Source organism: Magallana gigas, chromosome 3, assembly GCF_963853765.1.
Source record: "Magallana gigas chromosome 3, xbMagGiga1.1, whole genome shotgun sequence".
In the NCBI taxonomy this organism is placed as follows: domain Eukaryota; kingdom Metazoa; phylum Mollusca; class Bivalvia; order Ostreida; family Ostreidae; genus Magallana; species Magallana gigas.
In genome coordinates, this window is record NC_088855.1 from 3,150,077 (window position 1) to 3,171,699 (window position 21,623).

At 33.3% G+C, this 21,623-nt stretch overlaps 2 protein-coding genes across 5 annotated transcripts; both read left to right on the plus strand.

The window, feature by feature from the left end:
• The first annotated feature begins 24 nt into the window (after nucleotides 1-24).
• Nucleotides 25-7,984, plus strand: LOC105320176 (E3 ubiquitin-protein ligase RNFT2). Of its 4 annotated transcripts, none has more exons than XM_011417998.4 (10): nucleotides 89-165; nucleotides 2,315-2,376; nucleotides 2,715-3,236; nucleotides 3,722-3,807; nucleotides 4,265-4,374; nucleotides 5,086-5,230; nucleotides 5,385-5,525; nucleotides 5,856-5,921; nucleotides 6,353-6,454; nucleotides 6,733-7,984. In XM_011417998.4, exons 3-10 carry the CDS (start codon nucleotides 2,756-2,758, stop codon nucleotides 6,865-6,867), a joined length of 1,266 nt encoding a protein of 421 aa, XP_011416300.3. In that variant the 5' UTR covers nucleotides 89-165; nucleotides 2,315-2,376; nucleotides 2,715-2,755; the 3' UTR covers nucleotides 6,868-7,984. The 4 variants fall into 4 exon arrangements, with proteins under 4 accessions (XP_011416299.3, XP_011416296.3, XP_011416300.3 ...); XM_011417995.4 differs by having other exon boundaries at nucleotides 99-243; XM_011417997.4 differs by lacking the exon at nucleotides 2,315-2,376 and having other exon boundaries at nucleotides 25-165.
• Nucleotides 7,985-11,217: 3,233 nt separating this feature from the next.
• On the plus strand, nucleotides 11,218-20,274 carry LOC105320234 (fibroleukin). Its single transcript, XM_066078100.1, has 5 exons — nucleotides 11,218-12,216; nucleotides 13,297-13,445; nucleotides 13,601-13,697; nucleotides 15,734-15,907; nucleotides 19,825-20,274. The coding sequence occupies exons 1-5, from the start codon at nucleotides 11,424-11,426 to the stop codon at nucleotides 20,064-20,066; spliced, it is 1,455 nt and encodes a 484-aa protein (XP_065934172.1). The 5' UTR covers nucleotides 11,218-11,423; the 3' UTR covers nucleotides 20,067-20,274.
• The last annotated feature ends 1,349 nt before the right edge of the window (nucleotides 20,275-21,623 follow it).

The following is a 21,623-nucleotide window of genomic DNA, read 5'->3' on the forward strand; positions in this document are numbered from 1 at the left end:
AATATTTTGTGAAAGCACTCTTATCAAAACGTTTTTTATGAATGAAAAATATCAGATAAGTACATCATCTGGAAATATACGAAAGTGACTTTAGTTTATTTGTAAATAGCAGTGCAGTCGTAAGAACTCAAGTCAAGAAGACAAGTCAAATCAGCAATAGAGAAAGTAGGTGTACCTCGCGATTATCGGTAAATTGTCAGCACATTCAAGATATACAGAAGGAAATCTTAGATCATTTACTCAGTACGTATCGTGTACTTTGTTTCATCACCATACTTCACAAAACATGCCAAGTTGTACACGTCCTCTTCATTATCTTTTAACAGGGACACTTGTTTGACAGTTTCTGTGGTAAAGTTTACTTTATATATTCATACAAAAAAATGCTTTCTTTTGGTGGATCAATCCTGCGAACATTCTAGAAATATGGCATGTTAAGTAAAATCTTATCTTCAAAGATTGCTGTAGGTCTAAAAGGATCAACACTACATGTATGTACTGTGACTGTTCTAGATAGAAGCAGCTATCCCTATCTGTCTGTATGTTAGATATCTTAATCTGAGACATATTGAACACACTGTTTGATGCATGTGTATTACTTGGATTAGACAAAGTACCTCCATGTAATTGAAATTAGATTTGTCAATTAAATTACAGTCACTTCTACTCGTACCCAAACTGACTCGTAGTAATCAAATGGTCCTGTCAAACTCTTAATTCTGTGGTCCACTCATACCTAAACATTTAATTACAACTTTTACTAATCGACCCGTACAAACAGAATTATAATATTAACATTACGAATTTGTTATGTAAATTTACAATAATACTTTCACAGCTAGCTAGTATCTACGAAAGCCGAATAGGGCCACATAAAAAAATATTTTTATCTCGTAATTACGAGAAAAGATCTCGTTATTACGAGTTAATTATCTCGTTATTACGAGAAAAGATCTCGTAATAACGAGAAAAGATCTTGTTATTACGAGTTAATTATCTCTTTATTACGAGAAAAGATCTCGTTATTTCGAGCTAATTTTCTCGTTATTACGAGTTAATTTTCTCGTTATTACGAGAAAAGATCTATATAAAATGGTGGGTTTCTGAAAAGGATTCGACTGGATCACACTTTCAGTCTATCTTTTTCATGCCAGAAACGTTGATTAAATTTTGAATAAATATTTAAAAATAACAACGATCATTATTCATTAATTTCTACATATCAAAATGATTGGATTTGACATTTTATCTGATATTAATAAAAGGAAAGAACTATATAGTTTCAGTCATGGATATGGATATACAGGATTTACCCGAAGATAATTGATTTTGAATATTAACATTTTGGAGTCTGAAAACAAATTACACGTATCTTTCTTAATTATTGACAAATAGTTCAATGAATTTATTAATCAATCTGCTTTGCTAATTTTTCCGAAATTTCTTTAAAACTGCTTCGTCCGATTTTATATCAAATTATGCGTTTTAAACGATGATTATGCAAAGTAAGTGTATATTAATAGACATTGCAGTAATTCATACACTTTACATAAAAAGAATAGAATAATGAAACGCGCCATTTTAAAAATAGATCTTTTCTCGTAATAACGAGATAATTAACTCGTAATAACGAGATCTTTTCTCGTAATAACGAGATGATTAACTCGTAATTACGAGATAATTAACTCGTAATTACGAGATCTTTTCTCGTAAATACGAGATCTTTTCTCGTAATAACGAGATATTAACTCGTAATAACGAGATAATTAACTCGTAATAACGAGATCTTTTCTCGTAATTACGAGATAAAAATATTTTTTTAAGTGGCCCTATTCGTCTTTCGTAAGTATCACTGTGTGTAACGTTATTTTTATTTAATTGACTTTAATTTAATTGAAGAATTTATAAATTTTGCAATATGATAATTCAGATTAATCAGTCTTTTAAAGATAAGACTGCATGTAACAGAAATTGTCTATCAAATGTTGATAGAGGAAAATCATTGGCAAAACTTAAAGGAGACAACATTAAACTTTTTTGAGGATATCCAGAATTCTTAATTCAATTATCTCATTATTTCTGTATTATTTGTAATCATATAAAACATTACCTAATCAGCTAATCTTTTATATTTACAATCCAAATATCATTGTTTACAACCATATTTTCATCTCATTCTAAAAAATACAATTACATGTATTAGTAGTTTTGACAAATATGTATAAGTATTTAAGAAATTAATACCATGAATTTTCTTTTTCTTTCTTTATGATAATATCAATACATGTACTTTAGTCTAATATATTGTTCGAAGGTACAAGTTAACTAGTGAAGTTGTGATCAACTGTTTGTGTACAAGTGGACCACAGCGATTGGGTAAGACTGTATCATTTCATTACGAGTTTGTTGGGCACAAGTCAGTTTGGGTACAAGTTTACTTGATTCCGTAAATCCACTCATCAATGATACCCTATGTACAAGATCCAACAACATCCCATATGGGGTCATCTCATAAAACAATCTTTTTTTTGTACAATCCTGCTTGATTGAATTATGTTGTTCTAAATTTATTAAATGTATAATGCCAGTGAAGTTTTGATGTAAGTACGTTCATTATAGCATTAAATTGATAACAGCAAGAATTGGCAAATCTAAAGGGATCTAAGCCTATATTTCATATTTAACAATAGCTATATATGTGTGTTTTCTTCCAGACTGCCTTTGAAACATTTGGAATGTATCGATCAATGATAAAATGGCTGACCAGACAAGTCCAGTAACAGATGTACCCCAGGGCCCCTGGCATCTCAATATGACCTCCAATCTACAAGACCACATTCCCAGAGTGGGGCAGGCAGTGTCCGGGTTTGTCCCCCACATCATGGGCCCCAGCACTCACCATCGAGTCATCCTCAACCGCCTCAACTCCAGAGAGCACCACCCGGAACCAACCCATGAATCCTCGGTCGTCGTAGATGTCGACACGGATCCTCAGCAGTTTACTCCCGGACAGGAAGAAAATAACCCTAATCTATTGTCTCATGAACATTTCCAGATCCCAAGTAGTTTCTTTCAGGACGAGAACCAGAATGGTTTACCGGGCCAGGGCGAGGGAGGGGAGCACGGACATGCACATGACGGTGCAACCAATCGCTTCAGTATCAAGAGTATCATCCTCAATTCCGGGGGATTTTTAGCCATCATTTCCTTAAAACTGCTATCACAACACTTTCTTGGTAAACAACATTTATTTTAAGTTTTGCTGAAAATGTTTGCTTTAAAATAGCAGAGAAATTTTCATTATAAACATAGACGTAGATTGTTTTATGTTACTGGTACTCAGTTATAAAGTTTTGGGAAAGAGGTAAGAAAGACCCAGATCCAAAGTCATTTAATGAATGTCAAGGTCACAAAACTTATGTCAGTAGCTTCATGTCTTATCTAGAACTTTGTTATAAAGAGACAAAAAGAGCTTAATGTACTTGATAAAAAAAATGGGAGCTCAACTTATGGATTTGTAATTGCAAATGATGTTTGATAAAGCATGATGAACATGATATTAATAATATGATAAGCAATAAAGAAATCTTTGATTGGTGTTTAAATGTATTTCGACTCAATTTGTAACATCAGTTTTTCTGATGACATTTATAAGTATAGATATAAACTGTTGTATGTTTGGTAACCTCTGTATATTGATTCATTGTAAACTCTTTTTCAGGATTCTTTGTTTTTCTGGCCATGTTTGGGACACATGTGTATGCCAATATGACAATGCAGAAAGTGGTGCACCAGTCCTCTCTTAGAGTAAGATTGCTTGCTGCCTTAATTAGCAAGTCTAGTGTAAAAAGAATCATGCTGAATAGGTTTTTATTTCTAAAAAAAAAATTTGGATTTTGTGATTGAAATTTATCAGTATAGTTTGACGTCAGAAAAACTCTTATAGTTGATTATATTCAAGATGTTAAGATTTAAGTAGCACTAGAATAAAAAGGGCCCACAGATTTTGAGAGATTTTAAAGAGTTGCAAATATCTCTTATTTTTGCTTCCATGTACAGTAAAATTTTCAATACCAAAAAAGTTTGATTTTTGTTACACTTAATGCAAAATGTTAGCTAGTCATAGATTATGTTGTTATAATAACTTTTACTTTAAAATAAAATCTTTTTGTAAGACTTTGACAACTTACCGTACAGATATAGCAATGTAAATTCTCTGGGCCCTAGAACCCTGCTATAACGGGGTTTTACTGTACTGTTTCAGAATTCCTCCTGTCGCGGGCAGGTTCTACCATTCCTTTGGATCATCACTTTCCTGTCAGCCAATATAGCTGTCGTCATGTACGCTTTTAAAGAGGAAATGCTTTGGAATGTGTAAGTTGTCACTGGTTACAATTAAAGTGTAAAAATAAAGTCAATAAAAACCAAAAGAATGATACATCTTTAATTATTTTTGGTATTTGGACTATTTACAGTACTTTAGAGAGCTTTATCATTTTATCCTTTTGTCTATAGTAAATCTAATTATACCCCTCCTCCGAATGAGAATGGGGTATACTGTTTTACCCTTGGGTGTCTGTCTGTCCATCCTTCTGTGTGTCTGTCTGTCCAGTACAAAAATTTTGTTGCATTTTTCTCAGCAACTATTAATCGCAGATGCTTGATTTTTTAAAGACACTCTTTATTTATGCATGCCATATCGTGGAATATATTTTTTACAAATTGGACATCACCTTCTTGTGAAATGACGTCTTTGATTATTTTTATCCCAAAATTTTCAAACAATTTTTTCTTGAAAGATTTCTCAGCAACTATTCATTGCATTTTGAAATTTTAATTGACTCTTTGTTCAGGCATGCTATTTGATCAGATGGTTCTATTTTTGTACCAATCAGAAGTCACTTCCTGTTAAATGTCGACTTCACTTATTGTGTATATTTACACCAGGGCAGGGGTATTACTAGTGAGCATTGGCTCACAAATATCTTGCTTTAAATACCATTAATTAATAACAATAAAATAATATCTGAAGCATGTATCCAATCTTTGTATTGAGCCTCTATGATATTACGTGGACTTTTGTAGACTGATGTTTCAACTCCCAGTGCTGCACAACTCCGATTTCTGGGATTATTTGTGGATGGTTCTTGTGACAGATTTTATCCTGAAATTTTCTACTATTATTATCAAAGCATTTTTATCACTTCTACCTTTTGGACAGAAGAGAAGGGTATGTAGATTATCAGACAAGTTAATATTTACTAGTACTTAAGAAGATTTTCATAAAAAAATTACTAATTGACATGATCTCCATTTTTTTTCACTTGGACTTTGCAGAGATTGTGCCTAGCGTTTGAATTGTAGTTATGTACATGTATGTTTAGGGAAAGATTTACATGGTAGTGGAGAATGTGATGCAGATGTACCGATTACTGACTCCCATAATTCCATGGTTCCACTTCCTGTATGATGACCAGGGAATGGTGCTTGGCATTATTCTTGTAGCCTTATATTTCCTAATGAAGGTCAGTTATTGCAGTCTCAGCTCAATATGAGTTTATATATTGTAAAAGTTGTGGGTTTGTTCAAATGCTAAGTCTCAGATATAATGATAAATACTTTTAGATATACTATATAAAGGCTGGGTTTTTTTGCCCTGTGTAATTTTTGCCCTTCTACACTTGCAAACAATTTCGCCATGTCATCAAATATGACTATACACAATTGTGTGTAAAGAGAAATAACTCGAGATATTGGAATTCACCAAGTCACTGACAATGTGTGTATTAATATTTCCATTAATCTAGTTCTGTATGAATTTCTATTCTAATTGCCCTTTTCCCCACTTTGTGCAGATTTTCCAGTGTCTTGCAAAAGTCCTTGAAGTCTTCAAGTCTTTCAAGAGCTTATTGTCGGACGTGGTAAGTGTAACTATAATCAATGCTGAATACAATCTAGATGTGATGCATGTGATAATATAATCAATTATTAATTTAAAGCCATGAAACTAAATACAGTAAAACATGGTTATAGCGAACACGCTTATAATGAATAGACAGTTACAGCGAAGTGAATTTCATTCCCCAAGACTATTACATGTTGAAAATTGACGGATATTATAATGAATTACACTTATACCGAAACAAAATCGCCCGTCCCTGACACTTTATTTAAGCATGTTTTACTGTACTCTTTTTGAAAATTGATTGACAAGAAAGAAGTGCGTGTGTTTTCAAAATGCAAAATAAATCAATCTTATGTGTAAACATCGTCAGTTATTAGCAGCCACTGTAAGGATTGTATGCTTACAGATGCCTTGATTATATTTTAATGGCTTTTATGTTTGTTTTAGTCCTATGGATCCCGACCCTCGTCCACTGAAATCAACCAGTGTGGGGAGAACTGTCCCATATGTCAGGACGACTACAAGGACCCAATCAAACTGGCCTGTAAAGTAAGCTTTCCCCGACAAATAGCACACCAGTATGGTTTACCTGACAAATATACCACACGTGTAAGATTTACCTGGCAAATAGCACACCTGTAAGGTTTACTTGACAAGTAGCACACCTGTAAAATTAAACTGACAAATAGCACACCTGTAAGATTTACCTGACAACTGTATTTACCAGACAACTGTATCTTCAGGTGTTATTGCACGAATGATATGGGTAATTGCTTTTGTTTACACATTTTTCATTAGATAAACTTAATTTTGATTTTTGATTTCAGCATATATTTTGTGAGAATTGTGTCTCCATGTGGTTCGATAGAGAAAAGACTTGTCCCATGTGCAGAGCACAAATCCACACAGAATCTCCACTGTGGAAAGACGGATCAACCAGCATCCACATCCAGTGGTACTGATCTCCTCTCTCTAACAGCTGTGATAAAACAGATCCACATTGGATAGGATTCCATTTGGCATCTGGATAAAATAAATATTATTGATTGAATAAATGGGATATCATGTCCTGCTGTTTGACATTTTGTAGTGTTCCATAGATAATTAAGGGAGCTTTGTTTGAACCTAAGGTTTACAACACTGTAAGAGTCAACATAGTGGCTAGGATAAGGTAGCTAACTGCTTTGTTTAGTTCCAGTGGTTGCCTCTTTTGACAAACTTCATTGAAAGCCAAATTTATATCAAGAATTGTTTTCTGCAACGTTGGTTGTGCTTCTCACCAAATCAAGGGACATTTACGGTACCGTTAATCTTATACAGTCATCTTTTTTTGTGACAGACAATCAGACTTTAGATGTTGAACACCAAATATTTATTAGATACTGTGAAATCATTGGAAATCTTGGTGGCTTAATTTTTGCAGATATTGTGGTGACTCCACACCCTTGAAATCTTATCTAAAACAAATTATGAAACAAAACTTTCGTACAAGCAGTTCCACAAAATCCATGAGTCTGTAAAACTTTGGCAATCCTTTTTATTGTTGCCAAATCTTCAATATTTATGATAGAAAAATTTTGCAGTCAGGTGCATTGATGCCTTTATTTAATAGCATTAGTATGTGTGATCTCGTGTAAACATTTACTGTGGTTTCATCAATATTCGTTGAATACCAATTTTCGTGGATTTCGTTGTTAAGTTGATCCACGAAATTTAATGTTCATTGAAGTGCAATATCTATTAATATTTTGTATAGATTTGGTCATTGGCAACGAATTTACATATCCTTGAAACTGTGATTTTCACTTTATCCACGAAAATTGATACCCTTGAAAATTAATGAAACCACAGTAGTACACCTGTACAATACTGAATTCATAACTTTCAAGGAGCAATGTTTGATCAAACAAATGTTTCTGCATTAATAATTGATATGTACATGCAAAAATGTTTCCCTTTTCCAATAGCTTTATATAAAACATAGATCTAAAAAATAGAAGGGGGCTGTCTTATTGCACTAAAATCCAAATATTTATTATTTGTAACCACTGTATGCATATAAATCTGCTTATTCTATTATTGTTGAAATTTGTTGTTATTATAACCCCCTTCCCATGCAAACAAAGCTTTGGGGGTATAAAAGAATCACCTTGTCCATCTGTCTGTGCAATTATGCCTGGTTGTTTTTCTTAAGGTGAAACATTGGAAGTTCTTACTTCACACAAAGATTGCTTATCACCTGAAGGTGTGTCATGATTTCGACCCATGGTCATTTGAGCAAGCTCAGTGTCATTGGAAAGAAAAGCTTCATAAGTTTGTCAGGTCTATACCTTTCTTATGGAAAACATAGGATGTTTCTACTTCAGATAGGGATTGCTTATGACCTAAGGGTGTGTCATGAATTTGACCCCGTTTCAGATGTGCAAGCTCAAGGTCAATGTTAAAAAAATGCATAATTCCTGTCTAGGCCATATCTTGTAATGCAAAATGATAAGAAGCTAAAATTTGGGTCACTGTAAGAAAATGGTGCATCCATTACTTTCCAGTAGAGAAATACTGGTATTCGAGTTATAATATTTTCTTAGCGGGGGTATCAATTTTGAGCTTGCTCACAGTACCTCTAGTTTAGAAACAAGTGCTATTTTCAATTGTATCAAAGCGTTATTTGATTTATTTTTGGCATATTATATATAGCCTATTCTGAAGAAGGGATACTTTTGTGAAATTAATTTGGAGTTCAGGCATGCAGCATCATGTTTTTCAAAGTAGAAGGACTAGACAAAAAGTAGAGGGACCCAACGGCTTTTAGGTATATTTATCTGCAGTAAATATAAGGGCAGGGCACTTTAAAAAGGGTGTAGATGGGCCCGCCTCCCTGCCCCTTCCCCTTTGTTGCCATATGTCTGGAGTTTATTTCAAGTTTGTTCATCAATAGAAATACAGTGAAACTTGAAAACAAAGTTTTGAAATTTTGTCTATTTCAAAAATAATTTAGATTTTCTATTGAAGTCTTTGTATATATATTCCAGACTTACAGTAATACATGAGAGTGTTTATATTCAAAACCAATATTACAGAAAAAAAAACAATGTTTGTAATTAAGATTAAATATGGAAAATGAAATAAATAATCCTTGAAGAATGCAGTCTTAAATTTTGATGTTTATTAATAATCTCTTGAGGTAAACGAAGTTGTACAAAGTTTGTGAAATGAATATACATTTAGTCAGTGAAACTGTTCTCCTGCTTGGCCACTCTTTAGAATTGTTTATCAGGCGAGCAATGTGTCTGTTGGACCTTGCGTATGCGTTAGCCTGTCCATCTCTTTGCAGTGATCCAGCATTCTAATTACGCACGAAAGAAAACTACGATAATTCAAAATTTGATATGTATGATTGATCCGAGTTCGATTTTGAATTGGAAAAACATGAAACAATTATGCAAAAAAAAGCATGTCCAAATGTGGTCACTATATTGATGGCAGTGCTAACTAATAATACAGAAACTAGGAATACCAACGAGCACTCGACTATCGCTCGGTCACGACGATCATGGACTATAAAAAGGTTGTTGAGACAAAGATCAGATGAATAATAATGGATGATTAAAGAAACGTGCAGTCTGAAAGTAACAAAAAAGAATAAATGAAAATTCATATGTGTTAAACATTACATGAACGATAATCGACTTATTACTAGTTTTCGGATGGTTTCAGTCGTATCTTCATGGAAGAACACAAAGTGTTAGATGGAAAGGTGTATTTTTTGATGAAAAAGATGTTACAATTGGTGTTCCGCAAGGGTCTATCTTGGGGCCTTTGTTTTTTATTTTATTTGTAAATGACTATCCAAAGTGTCTTAAACATTCAAATGTAAATATTTATGCAGACGATACAACACAAGATGTTTCACATAAATCTATTGATGTTATTGAACAAAAATAGTATGAGGATCTTGTATGTTCTGTAAATTGGATGAACAGTAACAAGTTGACTATGAACTTAGAGAAAACTCTAAGTGTATGTTGATTGGTACAAAACAAAAATTATCGAAGTGTACAAAATTGTATATCAAAGTTGGTGATGTTGTTTTAAACACTGTAGAAAAGGCTAAACTTCTTGGTGTAACCATAGATGAATCTCTTACTTGGTCAGATCACATTTACTTTTTGAGCAAAAAACTTGCTCAAAAGATAGGTATTTTACGCCGTCTTCGTGTTTTTATGGCAAATGCTGCTTTATAAAAAATTTATTATACTATTATTTTCCCACATTTTAACTACTGTTGTACAGTTTGGTGTTCAGCCAAAAATAATGGCCAAATTGAGAAAATTTTTAAATTACAGAAAAGGGCAGTTAGAATTATACTGAATGTTAAAACTACTCAAACTTCCACTGTTTATATTTTTAGAGCTCTACAATGGATGCCTATTCAGGATTATTTTACAGAAAACTTTTGTTAGCTTTTAAAATCCTAAAGGGCATGACACCAGAATACATGAAGGTTTTTAAATATGTAAACCAAGTAAGTTCTAGAGAAACAAGAAGTAGTGTGAGTGGATTGTTATATGAACCAAAATCAAGGACTGAATATTATAAGCGCTCTTTTAGAATATCAACAGCCATTTTATGGAATCAACTGCCAGAATGTGTTCGAACATGTAATATCATGTCTTCTTTTAAAACAAAGTATTTACAGCAATATTATCTAGCGAAGTAAATTTTATTGATTATGATATCAAATCAATGCAAATATATTTATTGATGAGTGTGTATATTTTATCTGCATTATTTATCTATGTGTCTTATACTTATTGATGTACATATGTTTTATACAGGACCACAATGTAATTAGTACTTTGTCACTAATTGTGCTATCCTGTCTAAATAAAAGACTTTATTATTATTATTATTCGGGGGAAAATCCCTTTAAAAAGAGCGTATTTAGATTTAATCGATTGTGTAAACTTCATAGCCCTTTACTCATGGATAGTTGAAATCTACCAAGATGATTAATTATCTTCTCCGATAACATATGCTGATCAAATTCTGATCAAATAGTCCAGGCGAGGCCAAAAAATTCAGTAAATATTATTTAAGTAGCTGACGGAGAGCTGTCTGGAAAAAAATCAGAGAGAAATAAGGAAGTTTTTAAAAATGAAATTCTTTACTTCCTTTGCCCTCTTACTTTTTTCTTAGAGCTGAAGTAGGTTGACAGTGTTTCGACTGATTTTAGTATTTCCACTCCCAAGTTACTTAACTTCTAGTACATCGCAGTTGATGCAGGCCAGTCTCGTAAATCTATTTGCAACTTGTTATTTTGTAGAAACAGAACTTTTACTTGATAAGATGGCAAAATTTAGTAACATTAACAATGGTAGATTTCAAGGGTTGTCTTGAGAGGTTGGTCACAATTATTGGACCTCTTTTGTAAACATTTTAGAATTAATAGAATTGAGAATTCCTCCTCACAATTTCTTTAGGACCGTAATCTCGGAGCGGTCCGACGAAAAGCTCAGCGATGAGAAGACTTTTTGGAATTTTGATTTGGACGTCATTGTTTGTATCGATGAAAGGCCAGGTGTTGTTTCATGATGTGGGAGAAAGGCATAGGTCTGAAGAATTCATCAAAACCGAACTTCAGCAGTTTTATCAAGGTATTGAAATAATGATAACGAACAAACTTGATGGAATGGAAAACATTGAAACAAAGATCAGCAATATGATGGAGACTATCGCAAATAATATTGTAAAAGAGGAAAGAACCTCAATCAGAAATACGAGTGTTAAGCCTACTATGAAAGATGAGAACTTCGGAGATATACTTTCCTCTATTCAGACCGAACAACGACTATTGAGACAAGAGATGGCTGCTACAAGAAATTTAACCAAAAAAGCCAACGAGAAAATCAGTGACCTTTTGGAGAAAACAAGAGACGCAATGGTTTTTAAAGGCATTGAAACAAAAACACAAAAAGGAAACGGTCTGCAAAATGCGCTGCAGGCTGGTACCAATATCGATAACGCGAACGAAACAGTTTCTTTTTGTACTAACAAAATGACAGAGGAATTCGGCACGAATCTTCAGATTCTCCAAGATGGAATCGAAAATTTTACAGTAATATTCGAAAATAAACTGAACACTCTTGACGAAATAAGAAATACGAGCCTGTATTTGTCTGAACAGTTTTTATCAGGGGACGACATAATTGTGTTAAGATTTAATAAGTCATATGAAGAAATGAGCAGTCAGTTCCTTGTAACTTTACCGATTCATGATTTGAACTTCACAGCTAAACGTGACGTCATATTAGGTACATGTTGCTTTTTTATCATTTTAGCTATGAATCATAATCGGTTTTCTTAAGATACTTGGTAGATGTAAATATAGCTTTACAGAAACTGATAAGGCTGGCATGGCTGAAGTCTACACGATTCAGTTAGGCTAACTTTTTTACCTTCAGCAACCTAAGAAAAATCACGGACTGCACGAAATAATCATGGTGATATTTTTAAAAAGAAAGATGTAAATACATGTATATACACTGTACGATAAAATCAATTTATTGTAAAATCGAATATTTATAAATACCTCAGGAATCAAACTCCATATGTCCATTCAATGGTATGAAAAATCCCAAGATTTCTCTTTTGAAATGCCCCCTCTAGCTTGTCACGTTTCAATACACGGCTAAAAATTATTATGTCTACGGGGGTTTTGTATTGCAACAGACCCGGATGATAATGTTGAAAAATTGTGCGAGATATTCCGAGTGACTTCCGAATGGAGAATAGATGTAAACATTTCCCATTATTAATCTCCTTAAGAAATCTTGTACCGTACGCGGCAGTTGCGCTTCACTTAAGGAACCCGTGGTATAATCTTAGGATTTGGCATGCTTTCCCATAAAAAGAATTTTGTTCCCAAGAATTTGTGTTTTGTTTTTAACAAATCAACATAAAAATGATTTTTTGCAAATTTTATAAAAATACAACCTGCATGACTTCCACAATGTTTATAACTTTTAACGATATCTTCATATTTAACTGTCATGTGATCAACAAAAGATCAACGTCCTTTCTCCCCGTAAGGAGTACTATAATTACCATGTGTTATGTTCTACTTTTGTACATGTATATTTAATCAGTATACAAAAGTATAAATCAACCTACAAGTTGTACCTTTGACTATACACAACTATACTCCATTTAATTTGTGTGTGTTTTTTATTACATGTATTAATTTTTTTTTCTTCAAATAATTTCCTTTGCTCATTTTAGATATACATGTAGACACCGACCTATTAATGTCACATTATCATTGTTATATATATCGTTGATTTGGTCTTCACTTGGTCTACATATAATGCTAACAGCTGACTTTTTAATTGCAGGTAACGATTGTGCTGACATTTTGAAGAAATATCCAAATACCAGAGGGAAGAACGGCGTGTACAACATTATGGGTTATTCAAATTCTTCAATTACTGGCAAAGCTAAGGCCGTGTACTGTGATATGACCACTGACAACGGAGGATGGACGGTAAATCTCTCTCTCTCTCTCTCTCTCTCTCTCTCTCTCTCTCTCTCTCTCTCTCTCTCTCTCTCTCTCTCTCTCTCTCTCCTCGATTTTTCAAATGTAACTCTTTGAACTTTGAAAAACACTTTACGTTTATTGACTAAATATATAACTAACAGGTGATTCAGCGGAGAGTGAATGGAACGGTCGCCTTTTACCGCGACTGGAAAGCTTACAAAAATGGGTTTGGGATTGCTGATCACGAGTATTGGATAGGTACTATTTTCATATAAAGTTGCAGTTTTCGCGAACAATATATATTTATTGGATTTAACTACACCCCGACCGAAATTATCAACTTGTAATACTCAAAGAATGATTCCTTATTCCTTAAATAATTTAATTCTGGTTATACGCGGCAATTGATTGGAAAGAAAATTTTAGTTAAATTTGTATAACCTACATGTACTTTGCACGTCAAAAGACTCGTCACAAAGCCTAAACGTCAAAAAAATACTTATCCGCTTGACGTTACGTTTGAATTTTTAACAGATTAATATCATTTTTAAAAGTAAGCAACATATGTTTACCAACCCCCACCCCTACTGCGACCACCAGTAAATAAAATTAATTAATTGCAGTTGTATAGATGTTATTATTAATTTATATTCAAAAAGTTAATGAGATTTTGGCTCTTCTGATTTGTCGAAAAATGTTAAACCCGGTCTAATCTTGTTTGCCGCGTTACTTGCGGTAAAGTATGAAGCGCATTCGGACGTTGCGCATGGTGTTTGTAAACATTAAAGTAAATAATGTTAAAGATTGAATATCATAACATTGTTGTTACAGTGAACCGTCATTTTTGCAAAGCATTTTGATAAATGATAATATTCGTATATATTTTCTAACAATGAAATAAAATTATGATAGATGATATACTTTTATTAAGAAAATATTATAGGTGGTGGACATGTGGATTTTTGCTAAACAATTTCTTAAATTAATGAGAGTCATGATCCCCCTTCCCCACAAGAGAATCACCCCCCTAGTCACATCGGGGTTTCTATCAAACACTCTTCAATTCTTATACATAAGATGGTCTTCTGCTGAGAATATTGATTTTCAACCCACAATGAATGACATTGGAAGAAAAAATGTAGACTTCCTGCAGTAGGATTTGAAATTTTGCATAAATTTCATTGAAAATAGTACGTGCCGGGTGGCGCTAACCCACCTGCATAATGTCGAAGTGTTTGAGGTTTCCGAAGATATCTATAGTCTGTCCCAAGATATTTATGCCGCACATTTGGAAGATTTTCAATAAGAATACACATACCTGTGAGAGAAAAGCAATTGAAAACGATAAAAGGGAAAATTTCCAAGATATCTTCATTGACATATCATTGTATTTCACTCTGAAAAATTTACAGAAACGAAAACTGATTTCTTACGGAGATTTATAATGAGAAATGTTTACATCTTTTCTCCATTTGGAAGTCACTCGGAATACCTTGCACAATTTTTCAGCGTTATCATCCGGGTACCTTTATCTTTTTTTGCAATGGAAAAATCTCCGTAGACTTTTCATTTTTAGCCGTGTATTGAAACCTTACAAGCTAGAGGGGGCGTTTCAAAGGAGAAATTTTTGGAATTTGTTTATACTATTGACTGAACATTGTTTGAACCCAGGGGTATTTATAAATATAGATTTGTTATTTAAGAAAATGTGAGGCAAAAAAAGAACCATTTTAACAGGAGCTTGGACTTTGGGTAGTTGTGTCAAACTGCATTGTGACATAGGCCTGTCTATTTCATTGCTGGCCACTCAGCTATGGCTCCTTGAAATCAACAAGATTTGTCTGGTTCTTGAGGAAAGACTACGCAATCTGTGTATATTTCACTTGAAACCAGCGTCATTTTTGACTTGTTTTGACGCAAGAAAAAGATAGTTACATCCTACCGAAAGCCAAGGTCTTGTTTAATTAGTTCTATCTTGGAACAGACTATAAACTCCCAGTTTACTGGAGGTAGTTTCTCAATAATCATTGTCTTCCGTGCAACAAAATTCCGTGGTTAACAAAATTAACTTTGATCAAACATAACAATGAATACTTGGTGACCTATAGCTACATGTACTTTCATCGCTTCAAAATCACGGTCCCGCGCCCGATCACAGCCCCTCGCATGTGTGCTTGTACACGGTGTGTTTATATCTCTTAGATAAATTCGGTAGATATTGATTTAATTCATTAAACAAAGCACTATTATTGCAATGAAATGTATGAATGTTTGAATTTTTTATCATTATACAGGAAATGATATGTTGCATAGATTGACGTCACTTAGGCCCCATGAACTGCGAGTAGATATGCAGAAATTTAAACCAGTGGGTAGTAAGACTTATGCTGTCTTCTCCCAGTTTTCAGTCGGAGACGAGGCCAGTAAATATAAACTAGAAATATTTGGATATTTTAGAGGAAACGCAGGTAAGTATTTCATTGAATACTAGTACTAAAACAGCGACGTTTGTGTTTGTATTGTGCGAAACCGTTGATTTTGATTTTACCCTATAGTTTATTTTACAGTAAATGGCAATGAACATTGGTATCATTTATTATGCACAAAGGGTTGTTCGTTGCGTTTTGATCATTAATTAACCTTTATGCATATTCGTTTGGCAAAAAAAGTTGTTGATCATGCATTTAATCTCATTTGTTACGTTGAAATCAAAATAAGTTCCTAGCATTATGTCTCCCCTTTCAAAGGGGAGACATATTGTTTTTGACGACTTTCTTCTTCTTATTCTTATTCTTCTTCATCCAAATTTGTCCAGGCCGTAACTTAAATACCTTTTGACATTAAGACTTCAAACTTGGAACATAAGTAGATGGTATTGAAAAGGAGTGCACTCCACCAAACTTTTTGACCTTGACGTAATTTGTTCTTCAAGGTCAAGCTTTTCATAAAAAATATTGTCTGGACCATAACACAAGACTCCTTCAACATACAGACTTTTAACTTGTACCATAGATAGATGGTATATAACCAAGTTGAACCATACCAAAATGTGTGACCTTGACATAAAATTTTATTTCAAGGTCAAATTAGAAAAAAACGTCATTGTTCAACTCACAAAAATACTTTTACAGAAGGACTTCAAACTTTAAACAAAGAACAATAATAATACACTGAGGTGTACTATTGATTAATATTTGACCTTGACCTTGTTTAACTCAAGGTCAAATAAAGAAAAAATAATAAAATATTGTCTGGGTTGAATACCATTTGTCATTAAGACTTCAAACTTTGAACATAGGTAGATTGTATTGAGAAGGAGTTCACACTACCAAACTTTATGACCTTGACCTATTTTTTTCAAGGTGAAGCGTTTTTCTAAAAAATATTGTCCAGACCATAACACAAGACTCCTTGAACATACATACTTTTAACTTATATCATAGATAGATGGTATATAACCTATTTCAAGGTCAAATTAGAAAAAAACTTCATTGTTCATCTCCTGAATATACTTTGACAGAAGGACTTCAAACTTTAAACAAAGAACAATAATAATACACTGCGATGTACTATTGATTTATATATGACCTTGACCATGTTTTTACTGAAGGTCAATTTAAGAAAAAATAATAAAATTTTGTTTGGGTCGTAACTCAGATACCTTTTGACATTAAGACTTTAAACCTAAAACATAGATAGATGGTACTGAGTAAGAGTGCACAGCACCATAATTTTTTACCTTGACCAATCCTGTGCCTCAAGTTAATTCATTTTCTAAAAAATATTTTATGAATCATAACATGAGATTCCTTAAACATACACATTTTAAACTTGTATCACAGATAGATAGTAAGTAACCTAGATGGAACCTACCAAACTTTTTGACCTAGGCCTCATATTTTTTCAAGGTCAAATAAAAAAAAATTCTCGTCTTTATTCAAAATATACTTAGACAAAAGGACTTCAAACTGTAAACAAAGAACTAAAATACCATGAGACATACTGTTGTTAATTTTTTTTTACCTTGACCCTTTTCCTTACTCAAGGTCAAATTAAGAAAAAAATTCATTTTTTTCCAGACCATAACTTCAAAATTCTTTGACAGAGAGACTTTGAACTTAAAACACAGTTTAATGATCTAGCAAAAAAGTGAACCAAACCCAACTTTTTGACCTTGACCTTTTTCTATCTCGGGGCCAATTATCATGAAAATATTCCTTACAATAATGACTTGTATCATTTATGGATGACATATATCATATAGCTGACATCATTCTTTTTCCCTTATTAAATTTGCCCCCATATTACAATCCTTGAGGAGAAGGGGAGACATGTGTTTTTTAAAAAAACAAAACAATACCCACTAGTTTGTTTTATTTTTGCGGTATTTTTGCCCTTTTCGCCGCCCATACTTATCGACCACATGCACCTGACTTCATACAGTTTTCTCATAATAAAAAATATACCCTTATCTAATTGTTAGGTTGGGGTTACTACTAGTATACTTTGATTATGAGAAAAAATATGTAGATTCGGGTCCTATGCCAATATCATGAACTCCATGTACGGTTTTTTAAAAACTAAATAGAATTGGCCAAAAGGTCAGGAGCTTTTAAAAAGGCAGTGGCGTCGGAAGCAAACTGAAAGTGGGGGGGGGGGGGGCTTGACTTAATAAAAAAAAAAATCTTGACAAGCAAAAAAAAAAGGTCTTTGGTTATATTTTTGCATAACTTTGAAAAAAGGGTAGGCTAAGCCCCCCAGTCCTCCCCACCCAGTTCCAACGCCTATGAAAGGCAAAAGAACAAATATTTTTATACTAGTACAAAACTGTCGCACCCCTAATAGAATCGTTGCAATTGAGTTTTATTCGATTATTCTAAGCAGTCATTCTTCGTGGATGTATTTAAAGTCACACAGACCTCTGAAATCATTTTATCAATAAATCTTCATCGGGTTTTTTTTTTTGGCCAGCACAACTCCTCTTAAGGTAGTATGGGGCACCTCCATATTGTGTAGTACTTCTGATCGAAATGAACAATAAAATCAAGTATAATTGTATCAATATTTTCTTTCCCTTAATTGTTACCATGTATTTAACAGCGTAGCTCAATGGGTTAGAGCGTACACTGCGAATCTGTAAGTCATGACTTCGAATCCCGCTTTCAAATTGACTTTAATAATTTTTACCTATCCCAAAAAAATTTAAACGTACTTTTGGGTCAGATATTGTAAAATTTGAAAATTCGAAACCGGTGAAAGTGTTTTGATTATAATGTACTTTTATCCAAGTTAATATCGACAGATGTCCCATACCTCACTGGATTTTGTAAAACTTTGTACGCATTTAGGACAAAATGTGAAGATGTGCATTCAGGAACTTTTGATCCCATTATCATACCCTCCACACAAAGTGGTTTTTTTTTTGTTTTGTTATGTAGAAATCACCTCATTCCTCTCTCGGTCTGTTAGTCTGTGCAATCGTGCCCGGTCCATATCTTTCTTATGGAGGAACATTGGAAGTTTTCACTTCACTCAAAATTGCATATGACCAGAGGGGGTGTCACAATTTTGACCCAATGTCATTCGAGCAAGTTCAGGGTCATAAAAAAAAAATGCATAAGCTAAAATTTGACACAAGGATTGCACGTGACCTGAAAATATGGAATGACCTTGAGATGTGTGCAAGTTCAAGGTCACTTTAAGAAAAATGGTTCATACATAACTTTCCAGTTGAGAAATACTTGAGTTGTTACATTTTCTTAGCGGGATTGGGGGGGGGGGGGGGGGGGTATCATTTGTGAACCTACTCACAGTACCTCTAGTTTGTATTGGCATTTCAGCCCTTTTGAATTTAACATTTTGGTCATATATTGATCAAAGTAATTAATGAACTGTTTGTCAGCGCAACTCTTCGTTGCATGGAATTATGTGAAAGGACATAATCTTAGCTTGCTCACTTTTTATTTCATGTGTGTTCGCTTAACGAAGAGAGGTAACTCAAAGCTATTAGCACCCAGGGGCTAGAAACGTAGTGAAATTGGTTTATTCTTTTATTTTGAAAATTGTAAAAAATTCTATAATAGCTTTTTCATTAATAATATGATTTTACAAAATGATTCACAAAAGTATTCACTGAAACATTATTCAACAATTAAAACATTTATATTCATTATATGAATCTGAGTTAACCTTGTCACCTAATGCAATGAACACTGCTAAATAATGTGTTAGATCGTGACTGCTCTCCGCATTTGATATTAATACATGTATATGAATTTGAACTATACATACATGTAGGTATAATAATAAAAATGGCATTTAAAATGTTTATTGTCTCGAAATGCATTTCATTCACAAATATTCTTCATAACAAATGTGATTGTAGGGGATAGCTTGACGAAGGGAAGCAACAACATGAAGTTTTCTACAGCGGACCAGGACAATGACAATAGCACCAATAACTGTGCCGATACGTATAAAACGGCAGGGTGGCTCAAGAGCTGTTTCACTGCCAACATAAATGGTCTTTATTCGAACCATGAGAAAAAGTATGATTATTCATACCTTACATGGGGTTACTCGAGTTCCCTGAAGACGTTTCAGATGATGATTCGACCTCATGCATAACATCGAGATGTCACGGCAGACCAAAGAACCATGGGCAACTTTCATACTTATTTATTATCTATTCTTAAATGCATGTTTTATTGTCAATATTGGTTTTGGTAAACCATGTGCATGATGCGAACACAATTATTGTAACCTATATCTTCACTAAGAATTGCATTTTTTCTCATGCATGTGTAATATACATGTATATATATATTTTTTTTGGAATAAAATGATTCAAAATATGAAATATTACTTTTCTGTTGCATAATTTGTGACTTCCATAAGGTTTAAACCTTAACCATTGTAATATAGAAGTCAAATTATTATTGACTAACAAATAGATCAAAGATTGCTGTAAAGCAATGAATAGGTCTACACGCATTCGACATCTAAACTTTTCTTTTTCCCTGAACACCCAATTAGTATTAGCTCCAACAATAAGAATGGGTATTTACAGGCGATTTATTTCCATCTATAATCTTAATACTATATCTATCTAAAATAAATGCTTTAAAATCGCTTATTCAAAAGAATTTCGTACAGCGGACGGTAATTTATTTCTGTTAATATTCTTATTTCTTACGCGCTATGAAGATTGCAGAATATACATAACCCGATTATGTGAGTTTTACCGGGTATATTTTTCTGCAATGCTAGCAAACTTCATATCCGCATGAGCATTTCATTGTTTAAATGTTTTCAAGAATCAGAGATTCTGCATCAAGAATACCGTGAAAAGGGTTTACATCTAAACATTACGAAAATGTACAACTTTTCAAAACTTTCTTGAATATGATCTATCATATGTATAAGTGCCGACTACTTGTATACAATTGCGCAATCGATTAAATATCAAAATTAAAAAATAGTTCAGAATTATAACTTCAAAGAGATTTTTAAAAAAACCCAAAAATTCTATTATTATACATGTAATAGAGTCTCGTAATTAGTCTAAAAAATTTAATTGTTTCTTAGGTTCGGTTAAGCACATACGAACGTTCTCATCGCTGGAGACTTGTTTATGAAGGCTGGAAATTATGCAAATCATCCTTACAAAAACCAAAGCGCTCACCAATGGGTAAATAAAAAATTAACAGGACTTGTCTTATGCATGAGCGAATTAGATATTGGCGTGATAAATGTTTGTTACATTTTACTCATTGGAAATGTTCGAAAAGTCTTGTTTTTTGTGCGGAATAAAACGTTAATAGCACTGAATTGTACACGTATTGATTTTCATCGATTGGACCCCCCCCCCCCCCTCTGTTTTCATATTGCTGGACCCGCATCTGCTAGGGCCTATTATACACATTGATAAATTATTTTATTTTGTAGTCATTTCAGAGAAAATTATGTTCAATTTGTTTTAGTTTTTTACATATTAAAATTTAAGCTAAGGATAAGACGATCGACTTCAGAAATGAATGCTTCCTGTACTGTAACCTTTATCTGTTGTTATTTTGATATCGAATTTTTGGTATCAGAAATTGATGATTTATCAAAAATAATTTTCTGATATCGCAAAATACTCAAAATACATATTATGTATATTAAAGAGGCGCCCACATGTGC

Excerpts from the sequence above, each read along its gene's own strand:
- LOC105320176 (XM_011417997.4), top strand. The coding sequence starts at position 2,756 with ATGGCTGACCAGACAAGTCCAGTAACAGATGTACCCCAGGGCCCCTGG. Across the intron at positions 5,526-5,855 it reads CCTTATATTTCCTAATGAAG|ATTTTCCAGTGTCTTGCAAA; the intron begins GTCAGTTATTGC and ends CACTTTGTGCAG. Across the intron at positions 6,455-6,732 it reads CAATCAAACTGGCCTGTAAA|CATATATTTTGTGAGAATTG; the intron begins GTAAGCTTTCCC and ends TTTTGATTTCAG.
- LOC105320234 (XM_066078100.1), top strand. The coding sequence starts at position 11,424 with ATGAGAAGACTTTTTGGAATTTTGATTTGGACGTCATTGTTTGTATCG. Across the intron at positions 13,698-15,733 it reads TGATCACGAGTATTGGATAG|GAAATGATATGTTGCATAGA; the intron begins GTACTATTTTCA and ends ATCATTATACAG. Across the intron at positions 15,908-19,824 it reads ATATTTTAGAGGAAACGCAG|GGGATAGCTTGACGAAGGGA; the intron begins GTAAGTATTTCA and ends ATGTGATTGTAG.